This window comes from Tupaia chinensis, unplaced genomic scaffold (assembly GCF_000334495.1).
Source record: "Tupaia chinensis unplaced genomic scaffold, TupChi_1.0 Scaffold000545_1, whole genome shotgun sequence".
NCBI classification, from domain to species: domain Eukaryota; kingdom Metazoa; phylum Chordata; class Mammalia; order Scandentia; family Tupaiidae; genus Tupaia; species Tupaia belangeri.
The window spans coordinates 478,013-501,791 of NW_006160057.1; the positions used below are offsets into that span (position 1 = coordinate 478,013).

At 40.9% G+C, this 23,779-nt stretch overlaps 1 protein-coding gene across 1 annotated transcript in view; it reads right to left on the bottom strand.

Moving 5' to 3' along the window:
* The window catches only part of SNTB1 (syntrophin beta 1), a 284,731-nt gene that overhangs the window by 254,679 nt on the left and 6,273 nt on the right, over nt 1-23,779 (bottom strand). The window contains exon 2 of the mRNA XM_006157521.3: nt 23,197-23,629. Coding sequence (XP_006157583.1) covers nt 23,197-23,629 — 433 coding nt within the window. The remainder of the gene's footprint in view (nt 1-23,196; nt 23,630-23,779) is intronic.

Below are 23,779 nucleotides of genomic sequence, written 5' to 3' on the forward strand. Positions count from 1 at the left end.
AGAAAAGAAGAAAAGAGAAGAGAGGAGAGGAGAGGAGAGGAGAGGAGAGGAGAGCAAAGGAAAGAAAAAAGAAGAGGAGAAAAGAATGTGCTTCTCTGTAGGTCTATTTCTCCCAGCACATTTTAAGTGCCTCAAAAACTAGTGCTTAGTATGTTTCTAACTCTAGAAACCACTCTCAGCCTGGCATATAGGAGATACTCATAATACGTGAAGTCCTGAACTAAGAAACAAGCACCATGAGCTTGGACATGCAACTAGAGTTGAATGAGTTAAACAAAAACAAACAAACAAAACACTCAGGATCACTAAAAGAATACCTTGCTGGGTGTGGAGAGCAAGTCTGGGAAATGTGCCTTCTTTGGCATAAGGTGAGGGTGGGAGGAAAGAGAGATGGAAGGAGAGCCAAATACTTTCAAAGAACAACATTATGTCCTAAGGAACGAGTGATTTAACGGCATGCAACACATCTGTGCTTGCCCAACGGCACAGTGATTAAGAAATACTGTTATCACCTTCAAAAGCAAGTTTTCTGAAACATTAAATACGATAATCTCCTGGTGGATTTTTCCACAGCAATTGCAGTAACCACTTCTAATCATGCTGCTGAAAAGATAAGGCAAGTTGCGATCTAAAAAAGAGGACACAGGCTACCCATGAAGAAACGCTGTTCCCTGGAGTAATCTATCAGGATACAATCAAGGGATCAACTTTAGCATAAAACTTTGTTTAATCTTCCAGCATTGTGTGACTGTGATAACTAGAATTATAAAGAATTGGGCAGTTAGGGTCCAAGGAATTGTGCAACTGCAAATCAGCCTGTTTAACTTCAAACCCTATATGGCTTACTCAGTCAAATACAGGTTTCTCTAAAGTGATTAAAAAAAAATCCTACTTAAAAGATTCTAGCACAAATTAACAACCAAAGAATTAATCTGAATTTTAATGCTCCTGCCAAAAAACAACAAAAAAAATTATTTTTCATCTTCATATATTTGTTATTTGAAGCACATGAAAGCACTTTTATAAGTGTGACTAGCTCACAAAGTTTTTCTCAACAATAAATATATGCTTCTGATTTCTAATATAGGTCAAGCATGATAATTTTTTATGCTGTAGAAGGAAAAAAAAAGTATTGCAATTCATTTAGTTATAACAATAATAGAGTGAAATCCAGTGAAGTGAAGTTTTCTTTCCATGTAGCTCCCTCTCCCTTCATGAATCAAACTGGAGGAATGAAAAAAAAATAATGTTGGTAAATTCAATATTAAGAAGGTGAACTTGGAACCAGACAGACACAGTGGTAATGTAATGACCTGCAAGGCTAACCTACATAAAAAGGTTCTGAGTTCATATCCAGACAACTCCATGAACACACTGGGTACACTGTACCCATGACCTGGGGTTGCCTCAAGCTGGGAGTGGATTGTGACATGAAGATCCTGTTGGAGGCACCTCTCTCTCTATCTCTCTCACATGCACTCATGGAAGAAATAAGATTTCACTTTGTGTTGGTTTTTAAAAAGAAGGTGAACTTTACTTAATCAGTCGGCATAAAACTAGAAAGACTTCAAGTCCTTTAGTCCAGGGGTCACCAACCCCTGAGCCATGAACTGATCCGTGGTCTGGTAGGAACTGGGCCACACAGCAGGAGGTGAGCAACCATGTGCAAACTGAGCTGCATCTGTATTTACAGCCACTCCCCATCACTGCATTACCACCGAGCTCCACCTCCTCTCAGATCAGTGGCATCATTAGACTCTCATAGAAGCGTGAACCCTGTTGTGAACTGCACATGTGAGGGATCTAGGTTGCATGCTTTCATAACCACACATGCACGCACATACCTGTCTGTGGAAAACTTGTTTTTCACAAAACTGGTTCTGGTGCCAAAACAGCTGGGGACCACTGCTTTAGTCCACCTAACATCCTGAAGCATGACACAACTTAATAACAGAAAGGAATGCTGTAACCTCCCCCTACCACTATTCTCAGCCCCCATCTGTCAAAGTTAATTTACAACAACAGATATTTCTCAGACCTCCATGTAGAAAGTTCAGAAGGCAGAAGGTAGGCTTCCTCTTTCAAATGACTATCTGCAGGTATTCTGTCAAGTCTTAAGTTACTTAGAGAAAGTTATTCATTCATTCATGCAACAAAGGAGTGCCCACTAATTCTCTAGGCATTGAAAATATAGCTATAAACAGGGAAACAGATACAAAAAAAAGTTTAAAAATATTTAGTACATCCATTTTTTACATACACACACACATATATATATATATACACACACACACACATACATATACATACATATATATATATACTAGAGTATGTAATTATATGTGTGTATATATGTCATATATTATGTACATATTATAAATATTTTATATATATATATATATTATGTGCTAGAAGAATAAAACAGGGTACAGAAATAAAGAGGGGATGTTATTAATAATGATCTTGTTATTTAGTTTTACAACTACAGAATCAAGACCTCAGTTCTTGAATTTTCAGTTGAAAACTATTTCAAGCCACATTGTTAATATTAGTTCTTTGTTTTCATTTTATTTATTTTTTCCTCCATGGGAAGGAGAATGAGATGGAGAGAGAATGAGATGGAGAGAGAATGAGATGGAGAGAAGGAGAGAGATAACACCACCAATAGAATCTTGATGCCACAGTTCACACTCAGCTGCAGCCAGTCCTAATCATGGGTATGCATTCCAGGCACACTTAAGGAGGTCACCATATGTGACCCTGGGACCTGCCCATGTGAGTCAGCCTCACAGAGGACCATGTTTTATTGTTACCTGGTCATATAGCTCTTTAGCTCTTTCTTCCTTTCTTTCTTTCTTTCTTTCTTTCTTTCTTTCTTTCTTTCTTTCTTTCTTTCTTTCTCTTTCTTTCTTTCTTTCTTTTTATGCCAATCCCTCCCCTGTCCTCAATATTGGTTTTATTAGCAATTCAATCATTACTAATTTGTTTATTGTCATCGCATTCCTTACCCCTTGCCCTCAGTTTTCAATTGCCACTCTGACCTTTGCTCCCTCTAAAATTGGTGAAGAGCCAAGGCTTCAGGAAGCAACCCCCTCACTACCTGCTGCTCTTCAGTGTTCTCTTGAGAAGAGCTCAAGGAGCACCATGGCCGCACCTTCTAAGCAGCTTCTTGGTTTCCAGTTTTACAAAATCATTTTAAAACCATCTCTGATTATTTTATCTCTGGTGACTCCTGGTTTGCTGCACTGACTGGCAGTGAGGCTAAGAAAGTCATACGAAAAGGACTGACAGATTTAACAAATAAAAATGTCCTTAAATTTAACTTTTAGACAAACAACACCACTTTTTTTTTTTTCTTTTTGGTATAAGTAGATTCCATGCAATATTGGGACATACTTATACTTAAAAATATATTTGTACCAAATACCTCTGCTTTATCCAGGAACCCTACATGGTGAATTTTGGGCAATCTGTGAATGAGTTCAATTGAATGGATATTGATTTTGACTCATCCAGAAAGCAGAGAAGTTACTCCTGGGCAACAGTACTCATCGCGAGACTGGCAGACATAGTAGCAAAATTTCACAGCAATGTATATGCCACGAAGACCTGGTCCCCGCCTATTTTCCTAAAGCAGATCAACCTTCAACAACCTTTGCTATTTCCCAGTGCCCTCTGTGCTGATCACACAACTATAGGTGATGAGGAATTTATCTGAACATTTACCATAGTGATATAGGTGTTATCATTAGACATCTGGCAAAGAGAAAAACTAGAGAACTGAATTACTTACTAGTCACTCTCCATACACTCCTTGTCAAATTATAGTGAAATATGTTCTAAACCTCCAACAGTAGCTGTAGTAGTTTTCTAGGGCTGCTTGCTATAACAAAGTCCCACAAGACAGGGAGCTTAAACAACTGGAAGTTATTGTCTCTTCATTCTGGAGCCCAGAAGTCCAAGATCAGGATATTGGCATGAATGGTTTTTCCTGAGGCTCTGAGAAGAATCTCTTCCATGCCATGCTCCTAATTCTTGGTGTTCACTGGCAATATCTGATGTTTGTTGGTTTGAAGATATATTATCCTAATTTCCACCTTCATGTTTACATGGACCTCTCCCTGTGTGTGTGTCCAAATTTCCCATTTTTATAAGGACATCAGTCATGTCGAGTTAGGAGGCCATCCTACCTCATCTTAACTAATTACATCCCCAACTATCTGGTTTCCAAATAAGGTCACATTCTGAGGAACTGGAAGTTATGACTTGAACATATGAACACTGGGAAGGCACATTGAACTTATGGTAGGGGTCGATTATGTGAAAGGAGAAAAACCAAGGAATACAAAAATCAATAATACAAGACTAGATATGGAAACTGAAAGAAAGTACATATGAAGTGGGGGACTACCAGTGCCTGGGACCTGCCCCTGAGTCTAATTATCCCAACAGGTAGAAAGAGCTAAGAAAGAGACTCATGTGAAAGTCACTTTGTGTGGCAAGCACACTATTTCTATGTAGCATGGAAGTAGACAATGGCAAACTGGAATGAATGGTTGCACCCACTTTAGGTCCTTACTCCGCAAGAGAGCTGGCCTTCTTCCTATCCGGAACTTCCCTGATTCTTCCTTCAAATATCTGTAGCATTTGCTATTTGTAACACTCACTAGGGAAAGCTGTCCTACAGTGTTACGCATTTTATATGCATGCTGTGTCTCTATAACCGTATCATGGGAACTCAAGGTTTCCAGAGCATATTTTGTGTGTGTGCTTTACATTAAATGTCAACAAATATAAAAAGAGGTATACAGCTAAAAATAACAAAGCAGTGAATGGAAATTTACAAACCATCTTCTGAGATTCCTTGTTTTAAAAGTTTCTTCTTTCAAATAGATTTCCAGGCATCATGGTCATTTTCAAAGGATGCACAACTCCATTCAATGCTTAGGATGCTAAATAAAGTTATAGTCATTTCTTTTTAATAAATATACAGTGATACGTATACCATATAAGAAGCATGGTTTCCTGTTGTTTCATAACTGAGGCAAAATTAAAATTGTGGGGAGTGCACTTTCTGGCAAAATGAGAAATACTGATTCTATGACACAAGCTATAATTTAAAATAAAATGTACCCATATAATAATTTTAAAGGGTTTAAGGTATTTGAAACCAGACCTATTTTAAAATTCTACTTCTCCAGTTTTAGAAGTAAATATTAGAATTGCATGTCCAGCTTTGTTAATTCAGGCTCTTTTTCCTATATCAGGAATTGATATAGAAAAGGTCCATGGTTGGGACCAGCAGTTAGCATAATGGCTATGTCGCTGGACTCCCACATAGCCAACCACGGTTCGAGTCCTGGACCTGGTGGCTTAAAACTCACACCGGGCGCATGTGCGTGCGTGCCCAAGATCCCAAGAGGAGAATGGAGGAGAAGGGATTGCAGCGTGGCCATCCCCCCTGGGGGGTGATTTCTCACTTTCTGTCTCTCTCTGTCTCTCTCTGTCTGGCTGGCAAACACACGCACCCTATAGCAAAATCCTCTCCAAAAAAAAAAAAAAAAAGAATAAAAGAAAAGGCCCATGGTCTAGGCATATTCCTTAGTAACGACTGACCCAAAGCCATGTATGTTATTTTATAGCCAGTAAATCTCACTCACCAAAGCCACTTTTACTTTTGCCCTTCAAGTCCTGCTGTATTAAGGTCAATGACCAACAGGCAATTGTTAATTGGTCCAACTCTATACAGTTCACTGAAGTTTTAAGATGGGTAGACCTGATCCCTTCCTTTGGGAATGAACCGTCAAGTGGAGGTAGGCATACCATAATAGTGACTAACACACTTTTAATCCCACATGCCAGATACTCTACCATGTTCAGGAGGAATGTTTTCAGTTCTTGCATCAGTCCAATTAAGAAAGTATTATTGTTATCTCCATGTTACCAGTGAGAATACTTGGGCCTAGACAGATGAGGCAACTCCACAAGGTCACAAAGCTAGTTTGTCCACTTTGCTCCATTCCTAGCTTTTGCCTATCACTCTGCAATTCAACAGTGTTCTTGTTTCCATAACAGGAATAGTGCTATGAAAAGAGAGGTGTGCTGTTAATGTCCTATGGGAGATCCAAAGCACAAATAAAGGAAATTCACCCTGTAAGAGCCAGAGACTCTAGGCAGAAGAGAAAAGTGACTTCTTCCATGTGGACACTTGCAACTTGAGATGCCCACAAGAGTTCAAACCTGCTCAGTCCAGTTATGTAGGCTCTACCACTCTGGCTTGTATTACACATGGGACATTTCACTATCTTAAAATTAGACCAGTTTTTTGTTGTTGTTGTTGTTTTAAAGATAGATTTTTGCTATAGGGCATGTGTGCTTGCCAGAGAGACAGAGAGAGACAAAGAGATAGAAGGCGATTAATCACTCCCCAGGGGGGATGGCCACACCATAATCCCTTCTCCTCCATTCTCCTCTCATGATTTTGGGCATGCATGCACACAAGCCTGGTATAACTTTTAAGCAACCGGGTTTGGGACTCAAACCATGGTCAACTGTGTGGGAGTCCACTGACATAACCATTACTCCCTCTTCTGGTCCCATAGACAAGTTATTTCTATCAGTGGCTCTCAGCCCTACTTTACAATGGAAACACCTGAAGAGCTTTTAAACCACCAATGTCCAGAACAAATCCCAGACTTATTAAAATCAGGATCTCTTGGGGAGGGATCCAGTTATGAGGGTTTCTCAAGCTTTTCAGGTGTCTCCAGGTTTGAGTGCCTTTCAACAAGGGGCTCTTTTGTTCTCTAGGAAACACTTGAAAATGTCTAGAGACAATTTTGTTTATTTTAACTATGAGGAGATTCTTCTAGTGGGTAGAGGCCTGGGATGCTGCTTAGTACTATAATACAATCTTATAATACAAATGCCACAACCCAGAATTACCTGGCTCAAACTGCCAAAAATGCCTGGACTGAGAAGTCTTGATACCTACACACTCCTTTTCAGCTCAATTAATCTAACTTAGACGTAATCTACGCATAGGAAGTGTGTGATAAACTAGCTACTGGATCTGAAAGACCATCTGCCAGCCACACATTCAAAGAAATTAAAAATCTGGAATAGGTCACTCAAAATATTGCCTTGCAAGGTTTCTAAGATATAATGAACCCAATCTTTATTATGAACCAGTATTTTACTAAAGACTTGAAATGTAAGTGTGTCTAGGGCTGCACACATACATCTTCCATCACAACTTTCGACACTTTTAGATGGGCTACAAAATGTGATTATGATGGAGTCTCAAGTTAGCACGTATGTCACCTCTGCATTTGACTGTACATGCTAAAGCCTGCTACAGTGAACACCTGCAGTTCTCTGCTGAGGACTGTCCTCTCTTTCTTGGGAGTACACATGACCCTCACAGAGACGCGACCCAGACATATCAGAGAATTAGTGCCCTGGAAGCAGTGCTTAATGAAGAAGTGGATGGAGAGTTTGTAAATAAGTTTTACCAAGTTCCCTCACCCCTTGGCTGAGATATGTTTTGCACAGGGGGACGGAGTGGCTCCCAGTGGCCCTTTATTGGCTCATCCCCTGCATACCCCATGTCTCCACTGGACTGCCAGTGTTTCCTGGGGTTATGTCTTCTTGCACTTAGATCCTCAGCTCCGGTTCTGCTTTCTGAGGTTTGCGAATCTCAAAATAGATGAAATAATGAGAAGTACACAGCACACTCACAAATGATGGAGTAGAGGCCCATCCATAGTGGCACAGAGACAGCACTACTGCCTGGGAGGCTGGAAGCCACCTAGAAGGCCTAGTTGCAATTACTGGGCCAACCTGAACATGACAGGTACACACTTACAGGTACGTGTGCTCCTGCAAATCTAGCTAATTGGCAGACTGGGACCGGAAAGTGGTGACGTTTTGAGATCCTGCCAAAACATCTGTCTCTGTCTCTTTCCTATTTGTCCCCTCTCTTCTTCCTCCAGCCCTCCATCTCACTTATAAAGGGGACAAAGTGAAGTAGAGAGACAGTAACCTGGAGGTACCTAAGTCAATGTTGATAAGACAAAAAACTTTCAAAAACTCTTAGTAATATGCTCAGAGACAAGCAAAGATATTACATGTACAAAATAACAAGAGGATGCTATATAAAAAAAGAGACAATCAGAGAACAAGTTTGGAAGAACAAGGAAATCGTTTTGGAACTTAGATATATGACAGGTGAAATTTAAAAAATAAATGTAAGTTGTAGATAAAAATCTAGTAATTCTTCAGGGAAAAAAAGAACACAAATAAAAAGAAAAGGACAAATGAAATAAAAACAATAAGATGAAAACAAATATTTGCTGATTAGAGGGTAGATACAAGAACTTCAACATCAAACTAGTAGGATTTCCACATGCAGAGGAGAAGGAAACATGGAGGAAAAGAATTATCAAAGAAAGATTACAAGAAAATATTACAGAACTGAGGTGTAAGAGTCTTCAGACCAAAGGTTCCAGCTTCCTTGGTAAATGGAATCATTAGTGTCTCAGTTATTTTTACATGAAAGTCCTAGACCTGAAAAAATATGTACCAATTCTGTTTAATAAGTAGTTAGACCCAAATAATGTGATGAGTGTTTATGTTCTAAAACATAACACCTGTTGGGCATTCTTCACCTTTTGAACACAGGAACTACACTGGATACAAACTCCCACTCTATTTCCCATTCCGCATTGATTTTCACACACACACACACACACACACAACACAGCTATTGCTGAAAATCCAGCTTTAAAAAGATAACACGTCACTGAAAGAATGTAATAATCTAACACTGAAGCTTATGTTAGTGGTTTTTCCAGTATCCAGCAGATGTTGCTATGCTCCCCTTAAAACTTAAAAATATTTCATGGCACTCTGTGAGTTCTTTGGGTCAACCTATGTAGCCTAGGGTGCCTCTACACATAGTTTGGGAACCATGGCTTTAACTTATTTCTATCAAATGTTTAACAAATTGATTAACAAAAGTCCCACCTGGAAGCAAATCATTATATGCAACTTCAAGTTTCAGTGTTAAAAAAAGTAATTAAAAGTTTCCAGGAACTTGGACAGACAGGTGGCATAGTGGTTAAGGCACTGTACTCCCACATGGCCATTTGTGGTTCAAGTCCCGGACCCAGCAGCTTGAAAATTACACCAGGCATATGTGTGTACATGCCAACAATCTCAGGAGGAGAATGGAGAAGAAAATATTGAGGTATATGGCCATCCCCCCCCAGGGTGATTTCTCACTTTCTATCTCAGTGTCTCTCTGTTTCTCTCTAGTGAGCAAGTGCACACACTGCATGGCAAAAAAAAACTTTAAAAAAAAAAAAAAAAGCTTCCAGGAACATGAAACAGGAAGAAAGGGTCCTTAATGAGAATGGCATAAATTTTCCACTAGCAACTGCTGAAGAAAAACGACAGCTAATTTAAGACATCATACCCAAATCATCAATAAGAGATTACAATATTTTCAAACATTTACCACCCAAACATCTTTCTCAGAAAGCTGCTGGAGAATGTGTTCCAGTAAAACTACAGAGTAAACCAAGAGTCAAAGTGACAGTGGACTCAGAAAGCAGCACGGGAGTAAGCCAAGGACAGCCTGTGGAAGGTCCCCATGCACCAAGCCAGGACAGGACCAGCTCAAGAGTGCCAGGGCTCCAGGGAAAAAACAAACAGAATGAATTGACCTTCTGACATTTAGGAACATTAAAGTAATTATGGCTAGAAAGTTGATGAATCTATTGTTGCTGTGAAAACAAACAAACAAAAATGATATGTATACGTAGGGGGAAAAATTAAGCAGAATGGAAAAAAAGAAAAGCAGTAACTCCAAGAAACATAACTACAGAGTTATCATTTGACTGGGCCCAGCCACAGTGGCACAGCTGGCAGGGTTCCACTGCACAAGAACAGAGCCATCTAGGAAGGCCAGGGTTCACACCCCAGGTCTCCCTGAACAGACTGGGCTGCCCACGGGTGCAACCATAATCCTGGCTTTCTGCAAGCCTGATGAGAGAAGAGCTGCATGATAAGACCCTGTCAAGGGTACCTCTCAGTCTGTCTGTCTGTCTGCCTTTCTCATGAAATAAAAAAAGTCTTTTAAAAATAAATAATATAACTTGACTAGAAAACAGAACAATATTGGCAAAGTCCTAATTTTATAAACATAGGCTAATTTAGTTAGTAATGCATAGAATTGATCTATCAAGAAATAGCAGTATAAGAATATTAGTTAGGATATTAAATTATATTCAAATATTAATATTCATCAGAATATTAAAATATTAATATATGTGAGACTATTAGAATAGATTCAGAGTATACATTTTAATATTCTAGGTTTATATTCTGGCAAATATATATTCTAAGATTCTGGACAGGAGAGGGTGTGGGTAAACAGAGGAATATTATAGCATGTATTATTTTGATTTAGAAAAATTCTAAAAATGAAGTGAGGGAAATATAGGAATATTGCAAGCAAAAAAAAAAATCATTAACCTTGATTTTTAATGCAGATGAAAGACTGTTTCAGATGAAAGTATTTGAAATGCACAGCCCCGAATAACCATATAATTACTTATATTTTAAGTTTTACTTTGCTTATGTAACTCCACTATATGAGTCACCTTTTCTGTGAAACATTTCTTTCTACATCAAATGTCCTTAGTATCTTCTTCTCTGGTCTTTTCATAAGTTCTGTGACAGCATTTACTCCTTTGTAATTTATCTTTATTACTTTATAAACTTTATTTGTAATTTATGTAAATGTAACTTGTTACCCTACACCCATCTCCTTCTGAACGGTTCTGTTTTAGAAGGACAGGATTTTCATCTCATTCCTGTATAGATTTTTGTCTCAATCTACCAACAAGGTCCCATCTTACAAAGATGAAAAGAAAAAAAAAATCATTATTTTATTAATTTTGTGTAGTTATTATATACCATACTGAACCAATTTGAATTACCTATTTTTTCTTATTTTCTCATGTCCGATTTTGAGAATGTTCCTTAAAATTGATGATATCTTAAAACAGAGGCATGGATGGAAGCTGAGTTTTTCCAGATACATCATTTATCCAGGGCCTCCCAACCTGAGATCACTTTCAATGATCTGTCTAAACATTCTTTTAAATCTACAATAATATTGTGAATTTAGATTTTTTTTATTAGAATCAATCTACAATTCAAAATCTCAGAGGATACTTCTTTCTTCTTTCTACCAGTACCATATTTAAGACTTGCAAGTATCTTTTTCTTTTCTCTCTCTTTTTTTTTTTTCTCCCAGTTTTCCCAGAAGGTGCATGCACTCACCAGAAACTCAGAGAGAGAAAGTGAAAAAGCACCCTATCCCCCACAATGGGGGACTGTCAAGCCACAATCTCTTCTCTTCTATATCTCCCTCTTTCAGATTTCTATATCTCCCTCTTTGAGCTTTCTAGGCACACACACATACACCAGACATGCTTTCAAGCTGCTGGATCCAAGACTTGAATCTAGAAGTCAACCAGGCTGGACCCAGCTACCTTAACCACCATGCCACCAGCTGACCTGCAAGTTTCTTTATTGTTCTTTTCTGTGTAATGGGTTCGTCTTTTACTTTCCTCTGCATTGAATGGACAGCCTTTGATGTTCCAACTGTAAGCAGCCAATCTGTTATCTCCCCCATCTTAGTTAGTTTTTTTCTGTCATAAGTGTACATAAATAATTATATATCTTCTACTTGATGGACTCCTGGTTTTTATGAAATAGAGTACTAAATAATAGAATAAAAATCTAAAGTAGTTATGCAAATATGTTTTAAGGTTGTTTTATCTATCTCTTCCATGAAAGACAAAGACAGAGAGAGAACGAGGTGGCCAGAGATAAACACCTCTACAAGGTGTCCATGCCATAATCCATTCCCAATGTTAACCAGCCCAGACCATGGGCACACACATATATATTGTATGCTCAGGGAGCCCAGGACCTTTCCCACGTGGGTCTAGTTCTATCACCACTGTTCCACCATCTGGCCCATAACATTTTATTTCTTTTTGTTTCTTGGAGAGGTTTTTGCCATAGGGCATGTGTACTCACCAGAGAGACAGAGAGACAGAAAGTGAGAAATCACCCCCCAGAAGGGATGGCCACACCACAATTCTTTCTCCTCCATTCTCTCCTCGGGATCTTGGGCATGCACACACACACGCCCAGTGTGAGTTTAAGTCACTGGGTCCAGGACTCAAACCGCAGTTGACTATATGGGAGTTCAGCAACATAGCCATTATGCCAACTGCTGGTCCTATAAAGTTTTATTTCTAATGAAAGTTGTTTTTAATCTTCTTTTAGCTAGTAAGATCTCCATATTCTGATAATTACTAAAAACAATATTTTGAAGTTTAAATTTTGCTATATAGGTTAAGTACTTACTTGTTGGCTTTCTGGTTTCTGAACACTTTTTGAATGTTCCTGCAAAATCAGCACTTTAATACAGATTTCTCATTCATCCAGCAAAAACCACAACAGCCTACACTGTGGTCTAGTTAATGGAAAACATCTGATGCTACTAAAATTCATCAGTGAAATATACTCTTGTGGGATCACAACTCTCACCTCTATGAACAAATGAACTCTGCTTGGGCATCTGTTATGCTTTTCGGCTCTCTAACGTGGCACAACCCAATTGCTCCCTGAGTCCCCCAAAGACTTTATATAAAGTACGATTAAACTCTTAGGCTTATATGACTGAACCCTCTATTTGAAAATAAGATAATACATTTTGCTAAGCATGAGATGGAACATGTCATATGGTTAGTAGTTATTTAGGTCTTACCATGTTCCAGGCAGTGAACTACCTGCTTTACATATATAATCACTATACTACTTAACAATAGATCTAGGAAGAGGAAACTTACTTTACTGATTAAGAAATTGAGACTCATAGGGACTAGCAGTTGGCATAATGGCTATGTCGCTGGACTCCCATGTAGTCCACAGTGGTTCAAGTCCCGGACCCGGTTGCTTAAACTCAAGCTGGGAGAGTGTGCGTGCGTGTCCAAGATCCCAAGAGGAAAATGGAGGAGAAGGGATTGTGGCATGGCCATTCTCCCAGGGGGTGATTTCTTGCTTTCTGTCTTTGTTTCTCTCTGTCTTTCTGGCGAGTGCATGCACCCTATAGCAAAAACATCTCCAAAAAACCAAACAAACAAAAGAAATTGAGACTTGTAGTTAAGTAACTTTACACAAGATCTCACAGCTACAGAGAAAGAATAAAAATTTAAGCCTAGACAGAGTAAATCTAGGTCCACCCCCTAAATTACTACACTATATGGCTTTGAGAAAAAAAAAAAAAAAGAGAGAGATGGGAAGAAACGGTGGCAATTTGAACAGCAAGGTGAACAGACTGGATATATCAAATGCATTCGGACTCAACAACCAGCCAAGTTTGAGCTAGATCTTCCCATACTTATCAACATGCTAAGAATGACACTTCAAACCACAGGAGGAGCAGTGGTTTTCAAAAGCACTGAGCTAAGGCATGGGTCATCATTTTCATTTCCATTATAATCACTATTAATCATGAACTTTTCCATCTTGTCTGTCCCACTTTGAGAGTGGGGCTCATTTGCATGAGTCTGTTAGGATACTGATTTCGTGGTGAGAATGATATATTTTAAGTTTCCCTCTACAGGTCAGAGCTAAACGCAAGCATTATTAGAGATCAAGGCCAGTGAAGTGGATAATGAGGTTTGGTATATAAAACACTTGGTGTAAATGCAGGGGAAGCTTCTAGTTTTTCTTTAACCATAACTGCTTTGAAACGCATCATTTGAAATAGAATGCTTAGTAGGCCAGTGGCTGCAGGAAAATCATTTTCCTTCACCAAGCAGTCCACTGGTAGCTTCAGCTAGCCTTTCACAAATATGGAGCTGCGCGCAGTAAGTTATTTTTAATACATATTCCATGGGATGACTGCTAAAATGCATCAGTGAACATGAAGAACATTGCCCAACACAGCAGAAATAAGGAATTGAAGGGCCATTCCATCAGCTTCACTCAAGGAATACAGTCTGAATCCTCACACTGATATATAAGCTTAAAAAAGAAACAATTAAAATATCTAAGCAGACAGTTTTCATCTCCTCAGGTAGAAAGAATTCTTACAAATTCAGATTTGTAAGTCCCTATACCACAAGAGGGCAAAAGAAAGGTGGTTATAAACACAACATTGAAAGTATAATTACACTTTCCTATAACTTTAAAAATCATATCTAGCGCCTCTTCCAACGACTGTCCTTCAAGGTTAGTCTGTGTTAGGGCTGGCAGGTGACATGATAGTTAAGGTGCTAGAATCCCACATGGCCAACTGCGGTTCAAGTCCTGAACCTAGAGACTTGCTTTCTCACTTTCCCTCTGTCTCTCTCTGGTCAAATTAAAATAATAATAACAATAATAATAAATAAATTTAAATAATGCTTTAAAAAACTTATTAAAATATTGGTCTATGTTAAATAGGTGCTTCAAGGCCTATAAAGCCATTCCTTTATTCCTCTTCTCTGTAGATTAAGGAATAGTTCTCATTATCCAATATCTAATATTGATCACCATAATCTATTAGCATGAGTAGTGGATGCTGGGGATTGGAAAAAAGAGTAATTAATCCTTCAATTCTTTCTCTTCTTTCTCTCCATCCTCTCTTCCTCCCTCCCTCCTTTCCTTCTTTCCTCCTAGTATCCTTATCTCCCTCCATCTTTTCTTTTAGCATCCTTCCTTCCCTCCTTTTTTGTCCTTCTCCCCTCACTTTTTTCTTCCTCCTTTCTTCCATCCATCTGCCATAGGGTGCATATGCTTATTGAAGAGACAGAGAGACAGAATGCAAAAAATTACCCCCCAGAGAGGATGGTCAAGCTACAATCCCTTCTCCTCCATTCTCCTCTTGTGATCTTGGGCAGGCACGCACACATGCCCAGCATGAGTTAAACATAATTTAACAGCCTAATGTGTGCCAGGTACTGTGTTTTATGCTGCAGTTACACTAGTTTGTATTACTAATCTTCAAGTACTTCACAATCAGCCTCAAACGACCTACCTCTTCAATTACTTTAAGCTCCTTGAAATCAGAAACCATGCCTGAGCCTGTGTGAATTCCTTTTGTCCACTGTAAAAGGTCTTGAGCTTATGTCATATGCAGCAGGATGAACTCAATGGCGTGTTAGATCACCTTATTTCTAGCTCACCATTGACAAGGTACCTCAGACAAGCCACCTGTTTTCAGTACCCCCTCTGTATCTATGAAAGGAGGATGATAGCTCACTCCAGCTATCACAGAGGGTTGACCTGATGATAAAACCATAAAAGCAAAGTTACTTTACACACCTCAGCCTTGTTTGGTTTGGGCTCCTAAGTATCATTCAGGGGTGAGTGGCTGAATGCCCACTGGAATCAGGGAGCTGGCTCATTTCACTAGAGCCTAGACAACCTTGGGTTAGAAGCATGCCTCTAGAGTTATCTTCCTGATATGCAAAACTGAGCATATTTACTTGCTTAAAGTACTCTACCTTCCATATGAAGTCCAGTGCTGTAGCAAGTCCCAAAAGGTTTGGTACCTGTTCGGTTCTCTAGTCTTTTTCACTCTTCATTCTCGGCAAGATCCGAAGGGCACATTCTGCCCTCTTAGCCACACTGAGCTTCAGCTGATGCCTGAGTTCTTTTGAGGGGGCTGTCTTGAAGTATTTGCCTTCCATGGTCTTGTCTAAGAATTGCCCAGATGCCCTTCCAATGGACTGCTACGGCATCTCTTAACACCCTTGAGACAGCCCTTCGTCTTTTGTCCTATGGGTATCCACACAGTGGTTACCTGCATTTCTCCCTGAAATGTCGCTTTTTGAGAGTGATGTCTTAGTGTATGTGGCACGTGAAAAACAATAAACTGCTTGTTAGATGGATAAATATATAAATGAATGAGAAACTCGTGCAGTGAAAGCAAAAACAATTATTTATAGAGGTGCAATGTTCTTGAAGCCATACCATCATGACTTCAATAAAACAGATTCTGTAGACTGAATAATGGCCCCCTTTAAGATGCTCACATCCTAGTCTCCTATCCTGGGAAAATGTTGCTTTACATGACAAGAGGGAATTGAGGGTTGAAGATGGAATTAAGGTTGCCTATTGGTTGACCTTAATATAGGGAGATCATTTAGCTAGTTAGTAGTGTGGTGGTTAAGGTGGCTGGATCTCACATGGCCTATTGTATAGTTTGGGTCCCAGACAAGGTGGCTTAAAACACACACTGTGGGGCCAGCAGGTGGCATAGCAGTTGGGGTGCTGGATTTCCACATGACTGACCATGATTCAAGTCCTGTACCTGACAGCTTCCTTTCTCACTTTCGATTTCTCTCTCTCTGGTCAAATTAAAAATTAATGATGATGATGATGAATAAAATTAAATAAAGCAATTCTTTTAAAAAACAACAACAAAAACCCCACGTGCCCTGGGTGTGTATGCATGTTTGTGCGCCCAAAATCCTGAAAGGAGGGAGAAATGGAGGAGAAGGAATTACAGGGTGACCATTTCCCATGGGAGATACTTTATTGCTATCTCTCTCTCTCTCTCTTTTCCTGATGAGCACATGCACTATCTGGCAAAAATTAAAAGAAAAAAAAAAAAAACAGGGAGATTATCCTGAATTATCTGAGTGTAACCAGTATAATCATAATGTAAGAATAAAAGAGTGAGGCAAAAGACAGGTGAGAGTAATTTGATAAGAGAAGGATTCAGACTGCTACTGTAGGCTTTCAAAAATGGAAGGAGACCAGAAGTTGGCATCATGGCTATGTCACTGGACTCCCATGTAGTCGACAACAGTTCGAGTCCCAGACCCAGTGGCTTAAACTCACACTGGGCGCGTGTGCATGCATGCCCAAGATCCTGAGAGGAGAATGGAGGAGAAGGGACTGCGGCGTGGCCATCCCCCCTCGGGGAGGGGGGTTTATTTCTCACTTTCTGTCTTTCTGTCTCTCTGTCTTTCTTGCAAGCGCACCTGCTCTAAAGCAAAAACCTCTCAAAACAAAACAAACAAACGAACAAAAAAAATGGAAGGACATTATGAACCAAGGCATGTGGTGGTCTTCAGAAGCTTTTTGAAAAACAAGAAAACAAATTCTCCCCTAGGGCCTCCAGAAAGAAATGCAGCTATGCTGACTTCATCAAGTGAGACCTGTGTCAGACTTCTGACTTTAAAAGCTGTAAGATAATGGGACCAACAGTTTAGTGTAATGGCTATGTTGCTGGACTCCCATGTAGTAGACTGCGGTTCGCGTCCCAGACCCAGTGGCTTAAAACTCACGCCGGGTGCATGTGCATGTATGCCAAGATCCCAAGAGAAGAACGGAGGAGAAGGGACTGCGGCGTGGCCATTCCCCTTGGGGGTGATTTCTCGCTTTCTGTCTGTCTCTCTTTGCCAGTAAAAAAAAAAAAAAAAAAAAAAAAAAAAAAAAAAAAAAAAAAAAAGAAAAAAGAAAAAAAGAAAAAGCTGTAAGATAACACATTTGTATTGTTTTCATTTACCATGGCTTCTGGTAGTTTGTTATAGCAGCAGTAGAAAACTAATATACCAGGCAGAAGAGTAGAAGGCCTCATTAACATATCATCCCATCTCTTGGCACTTCACTTCGCTTATCAAAAATTAGGGGTAAACATTTCTAATCTGCTTATAGATCATAAACTGTAAGATCTGTGCTTGAATATAAGACTCAGTCCTTCCACACAATGTGCCTTGGGCAAGTGACTAAGACATTCTGTGTCTCAATTTTCTTCTCTGTAAAATGAGAACACTACTACTATTGGATTATTTTGAAGATCCAATGAGTTCGTCCAATTGAAAGTGCTTAGAGCAGAACATGGCATGGCATATTACATGTGTTAGCTATCACTACGTATGTAAGAAAGAGTTTGCAAAGGGTTACGCACGATAAAGTGGTGAGGTGAAGTTAGCATTCTTTTTTTTTGGAGAGGTTTTTGCTATAGGGCACGTGTGCTCGCCAGACGGACAAAGAAAGACAGAGAAACAGAAAGCGAGAAATCACCCCCAAGGGGGATGGCCACTCCGCAATCCCTTCTCCTCCATTCTCCTCTCGGGATCTTGGGCACTTGTGTTTAAGCCACCGGATTCAAGACTCGAACCGCGGTCGACTACGTGGGCGTCCAGTGACATAGCCATTATGCAAACTGCTGGTCCCGAAGTTAGCATTCTTACAGAAATGGGTTCTCATGAAATTATAGGATCAAACCCCCCCTCTCCCCAGTGGCAGTTCAGAAATGGATAGAGGCATTTTTAGGAATCGAGTGCAAAAGGAGAATGTCACACTACTGGGATTTAATGATAGGGACCAAGGATGCTGTTCTACTGCAACACCCAGGGCAGTCCTTCACAGTGAAAGACATTTCTAAATCCCAAATGGTACTCTACACCCTACCCATCTTTATTTGTAACTGTGCATTGACGGCCATTTGATAGAGATGAAAACATCCGACTTTTATTATGACCTTTCTCTGGTGTAGTTGTGCAGAGGCATTTCTCTATTAAAAATCTTTCTTTTTAATGCAACAATTTCCTTCGTTTCCTTTTTATATTACTGTTAGGATATGCTATCGATTTTTTAAAACTTAAATCAGAATCAGACTGTATTATTTATGAAGTTCATTTCACAATATTAAGAATGGTGTTAAAATTTGTTATTAAAAGCGTACATTGGGTCTGAATTTACGGGATTTAAGATGGACTAAGGTTTGCTGGCATAACCCAACTCCCTTGCTTTCTAATGATGAAAACTATGGCCTAAAGAAACCAAGTTTCTGTAAAAAGTGAACTTGTTAGAAGATGAGAATCCTAGTTTCAAGACTCTAATTCCAGGGCTTTTGGGTATTCTTTAAGAATTTGAGTAATCTAGGACCAGCAGATGGTGTAATAGTTACAATGCTAGACTCCCACATAGTTGATCGTGGTTTGAGTCCCGGACCCACTGGCTTAAAATTTAGCCAAATCTGTGTGTGCATATGTACCCAAAATCCTGAAAGGAAAATGAAGGAGAAGGATTGAAGCATGTCCATCCCCCCAGGGCATGATTTCTTGCTTTCTGTGTCTCTGGTGAGTGTACACATCTTAGAGCAAAAAATCTCTCTAGTAAAATAAAATAAAAATGAATCTGAATAATCTAAATCCAGTAAAATTCTTAAAAGTGCAAACTATCAGGCCAGTGTGTAGCATGTTGGTTGAGGCACTAGACTCCCACATAGCTGACCATGTTTCGAGACCCAGAACTGGCAGCTTGCTTTCTCACTTTTCCTCTCTCTCCTACTGTTTCTGGTGTCCACATGTGCCCTGTAGCAAATTAATAATAATGAGAAATTTTAAAAAATTTTTAAAGTTCGAACTGTCTTCCAATCCTGAGATTTTAGGCCAGTAAAACTACTATAACCTCCTTGTCATCTTTCTGCTCATCATTCCATGCTTCCACCATCAGAGAAAGTGATTGTGAAAATGACCTTGTAGATGATCTCAATGTCTAAGCATTAATGAGGGAGCAGAACTGGGGAAAAAGCTCTGATGGACAGGGTTAAAAGCCTCAACAACAATCCTTTGACTTTCTCCTTTGAGTTTCCATTTTTCCAGTCCAGTTTCATTGGAGACCTTTGGGACCCAGAAATAATTATATCCATCCCAGTCTCCACACGCCAACACAAAACTTCCAGAACATTCTGAACTCTTCAATCTGAACATTATAGAGCAGTCAATTTTCTTGTAGCTTTAGTTATGAAAAGGTTAACATATTTCAAATTATTATTTTACTATCAGTCTAAGGACAACACCCCCCCACCCTCCCAGACTGCTTATGCATCCCAGCTCCAGATGGTACCATTCACACTGTGGTCCATGTGAATAGCACCACTTGGGAGGAAGACTGAGGTCCATCACCTTCAAGGCTGAATGTGATGTCCCTTCTCCCACTCCCTAAAACGAGAAATGAGTCTATAGTGAGTGTCAACATTTCTGATCTTAACTTTAGTGAATACTTGGCTAAACAACAGCTTAACTGGCATAATTTCTTCATTGTTTAAGTTTGAATAGTAGTTTAGTCTCCCTGCTGGCCATGCGTTCAACCTTGTCTCATAGCAGAGATGGGTTGTATCAGAGCAGCTTTCTTTTGACAACCAGACACTTGATGTGTTAGGTTTTTCAGGCTTAATCTCCTTCCTGTCCCTCTCTTTCAAGTAGCCCACACAATTGCTATTTCCTGCCCAGGGTGGCCCCAAGCACTTCAGAATATTTGTGAAGAATGCCTTGAGTCTAATAATTTCAACTGGTTCAAGTGCACAGTTTCACATAGAAGCATTAGTTTCAGCTAAGAGGTTCAAAGTATGAGCTTTTAAGTTCGATAGACCTGAAAATCTTCTAGCGATGTTACTTTAAGCAGACAACCTAATGTCTGTAAACTTTAATTTCCTCATCGGTAAGACAGACAACAGTACTATCCTCATGGTGTTACTAGAAGTAAAATATGAACAAATGTGAATAAAGCCTGGCACATGCTCTGGGATTAGAATGCAGACACTGAAGTTTGCAGTTCAGGGTTTCACTTAACAAGGTCTTCTACAAGCAGAGGCAGTAACTCTCCACTAGAGGGCAAGTGTCATACAATGGGGGTGCATCTTGGTGGTGGTTGGGTATTAATCTCCACGGACTCTCTGGCGAACTAGTTATAAAGTGTGTATTTACCATATACACCTATCTTTAAGACATCTCTTGTAACCCTCTGATCCAACCAGATTCTGCTCCCAAAGCCTCTCCTAAATGTAGGCATTCTGAAGTCATCACTGCATTTCAGATTTCAGTGTGAAAAACAAGGTATCCCTTGTGTGTGTATGTGTGTGTGTTTTAAAGAATCCTTTAGGTGGTTCTAACAAGCCCTTTCAGCGAGGAATCCCTATATTAGACCAAGCTACAGAAAATAGGACTATGGTACAGTATTTGTCCTGATGTTGTACAATCACTATTGTCGCACTGAGGACTAAGGAGTGAGACACTTTAGAGCAGAGGCTTCACAGGCTTATCTTATTAGCATTCCGTTTCTGAATTCGGACTGGGGATGAGACTGACAGACACTTGGAGTGAAGGTGGTTCATGTCTGGGAGGCCCATAGGTCTTCTGCAGAGGGCCCACCTGTAACATGGCATGTTGGAGCTTTTTACAAAACTCACTTTCCAGTTGCTACATCGAGAAGGTCTACTTTATTATTTTGTTGTTGTTGTTCTAAGGTTATTTTCTACTGCAGGGAGTCTTCTTCCTTCCTCTTGTTGGGTGAGAGATATATATATATATTTTTTTTTACCTTTTTGCCAAGTCATCATTCACTAAGTGGAAACTAAGCAGAAGAAGAAAAGAAGGGACATGATAAAAGACAGTGCCTAAAATAAAGATGACCTGCCTTATGTCTCTCTTCATCCTGATATTTACAGTAAGCGTTGCAAACAGAGCAGGTGCCTAGCAGTTTATAGTCCAAACTGCATCTGCCCCAGATCCCACAAAACCAACACACACTCCAGTCAAGAAAACTTTTTTTCTGTTTACTTATGTTAATCATCAAGCCAAAGCAAATAGCCTTCCCATTTTTGAATCCAGGGTGGCAATTAAATACGAAGACATCAAAAATCCTCTGGACAAATAAGGGAGAAAAACATTAAAAAAAAAAAAGCCTACAACAAAAACTAAAAATATTTTTAAAAAGCACTGTATTCTGGACCAGAAGGTGGGTGGTGGCATACCATGGAGTTGCATCAGCTGTTACACACACAGCAAACTTGGTTTCCCAATGTTGAACTTTTTCAGTTTCACACACCACATCACGACCAGCTGGGCAGGAAACTGACTTAAGTACTTTCTTGGTGTTGGGCTTAAATCAATTACAAGATCCCAGTTGAATAGCTATAGGTTAGTTTATTCTATTCACTCAGCATGCATGCCATGGAGCACCTAAACTCAAAGGAGACCTATAACTTAATGAAAGACCCCAGACAACTTGATCTAGTTAGGGGAAGACTGATGAAATAGCTGAACACGTCGCAAGACCAGCGTACTGACAGATTCACGGGAAACGCTAAGAGAAGCTGGCATGGAGTGAAATACGGCTGCAGCTGGAAAGGCGAGTACATTACCACTTTCCTACCCGTTGCCCTGTTCCCCACCTAAGGCCACATATCCACCCACAGGTAACAACATAGTGTTTCCTAGGCTGTTTACAGTCAATAATTACGGAGTTAGGGAGTGTGTTCTAAGGCTCTTCACGCACAGGAGAAACTGTTTATAAATGCAAACTTGTCTCCAAACCACTCAGAAAAAAACTCTGGAAAATGCAAGCAGAAAAACCACTTCACCAGCTCTCCACCCAGAGGAACCTGGAATCCAGACCGACCAGACAAACATCCCCAGGGGAAGTGAACTTTTGCCTAAAAATTGCCACATATTCCCCAGCCCAGGGCACAGCTACCCAGGCCAATTTGCTGGAGGGGAGTCCATAAGGATGGCTGGAGCGTTAGCGTTCAAACACTGTCACTTCTCTCTGGCCCCTTAATGATCCAGGCTGAGTTGCCTAGGCTGCTGAGGGAAATTTTGCCAACGCAGGAAACTACCAGAGTTGCAATTATTCAGGGGCCGCGCGGCATCGCTACGTGGATGGGTGACTATCCCCTCTGCTCTGGCTTTGGCTTTCCACCGCCCAGCTGCTCCACTACGCTTTGAATCACCGCAGATAAAAATGAAACAACTTGCGCTAACCGCAGGGCCCCATCAAGAATCCCCTGCTCGCTTTGCCTTTGGGTACTCCTCTCCTGGTTCAAAGCCTGTAAGGACTCTGACTCCGATTCCGGGTGGGGACAAGTTGCCCCCAGGTGGGTAAAAGTTGTCAAAACTCTATGTCGCTGCCACACTCCCTCACCCCCCCCCCCGACATACCCCCCCCCCCCCCCCCCCCCCGACATACACCCCGCGCCAGCACACACACACACACACACACACACACCAGGGCCCCTGGTACGCGACTGCACGTGGCTGAGTGTGAGTGTGCGGGAGGTGAGTAGGTGTGTGCGCGCCCAGCGCGGCCCGCGCGGTGTTAACCCCTTACCTTCCAGCAGCACTTCCTTGCCCGCGCGCTTCAGCGCCTGCACCGCCTCGTCGTGGGTGGCGTCCCGCAGGTCTGCTCCGTTCACCGACAGGATGGCGTCGCCCACGTACAGGGCTTGGGTCTGATCGGCCGCCAGCCCCTTGAAGATCTTGCTGATGAGGATGGGCATCTTGTTCTCCTTGCCACCTTTGATGCTGATACCCAGCCCTCCCAGCTCCTGCTTCAGCACCTTCACGCCGCGCTTCTGGTTGGAGATGGACTCCGGCACCTGCTCTGGCAGGTCGGTGAAGGCGGTGCGGACCCCGGCGGGCGAGTCCGAGGGCTGCGCGCTGCCAGTGCCCGGGTGCCCGGCCCCGGCGCCCCTGCAGAACGAGCCATTGGTGGCGGTCCCGATGCCGTTGTACGCCGCAGCGCCCTCCTCGCAGCTCAGAACCAGGGCGTCCTCGCTCAAGTTCAGGACCAGGGCGTCCTCGCTCAAGTTCACCAGAACTTTGTGCCAGCGATCCCGCACCAAAACTTCCAGCAGCCCGCTCCGCTGCGCCCGGCCGCCTCCCCCGCCTGCCGGCGCGCCCGCCGCCGCACC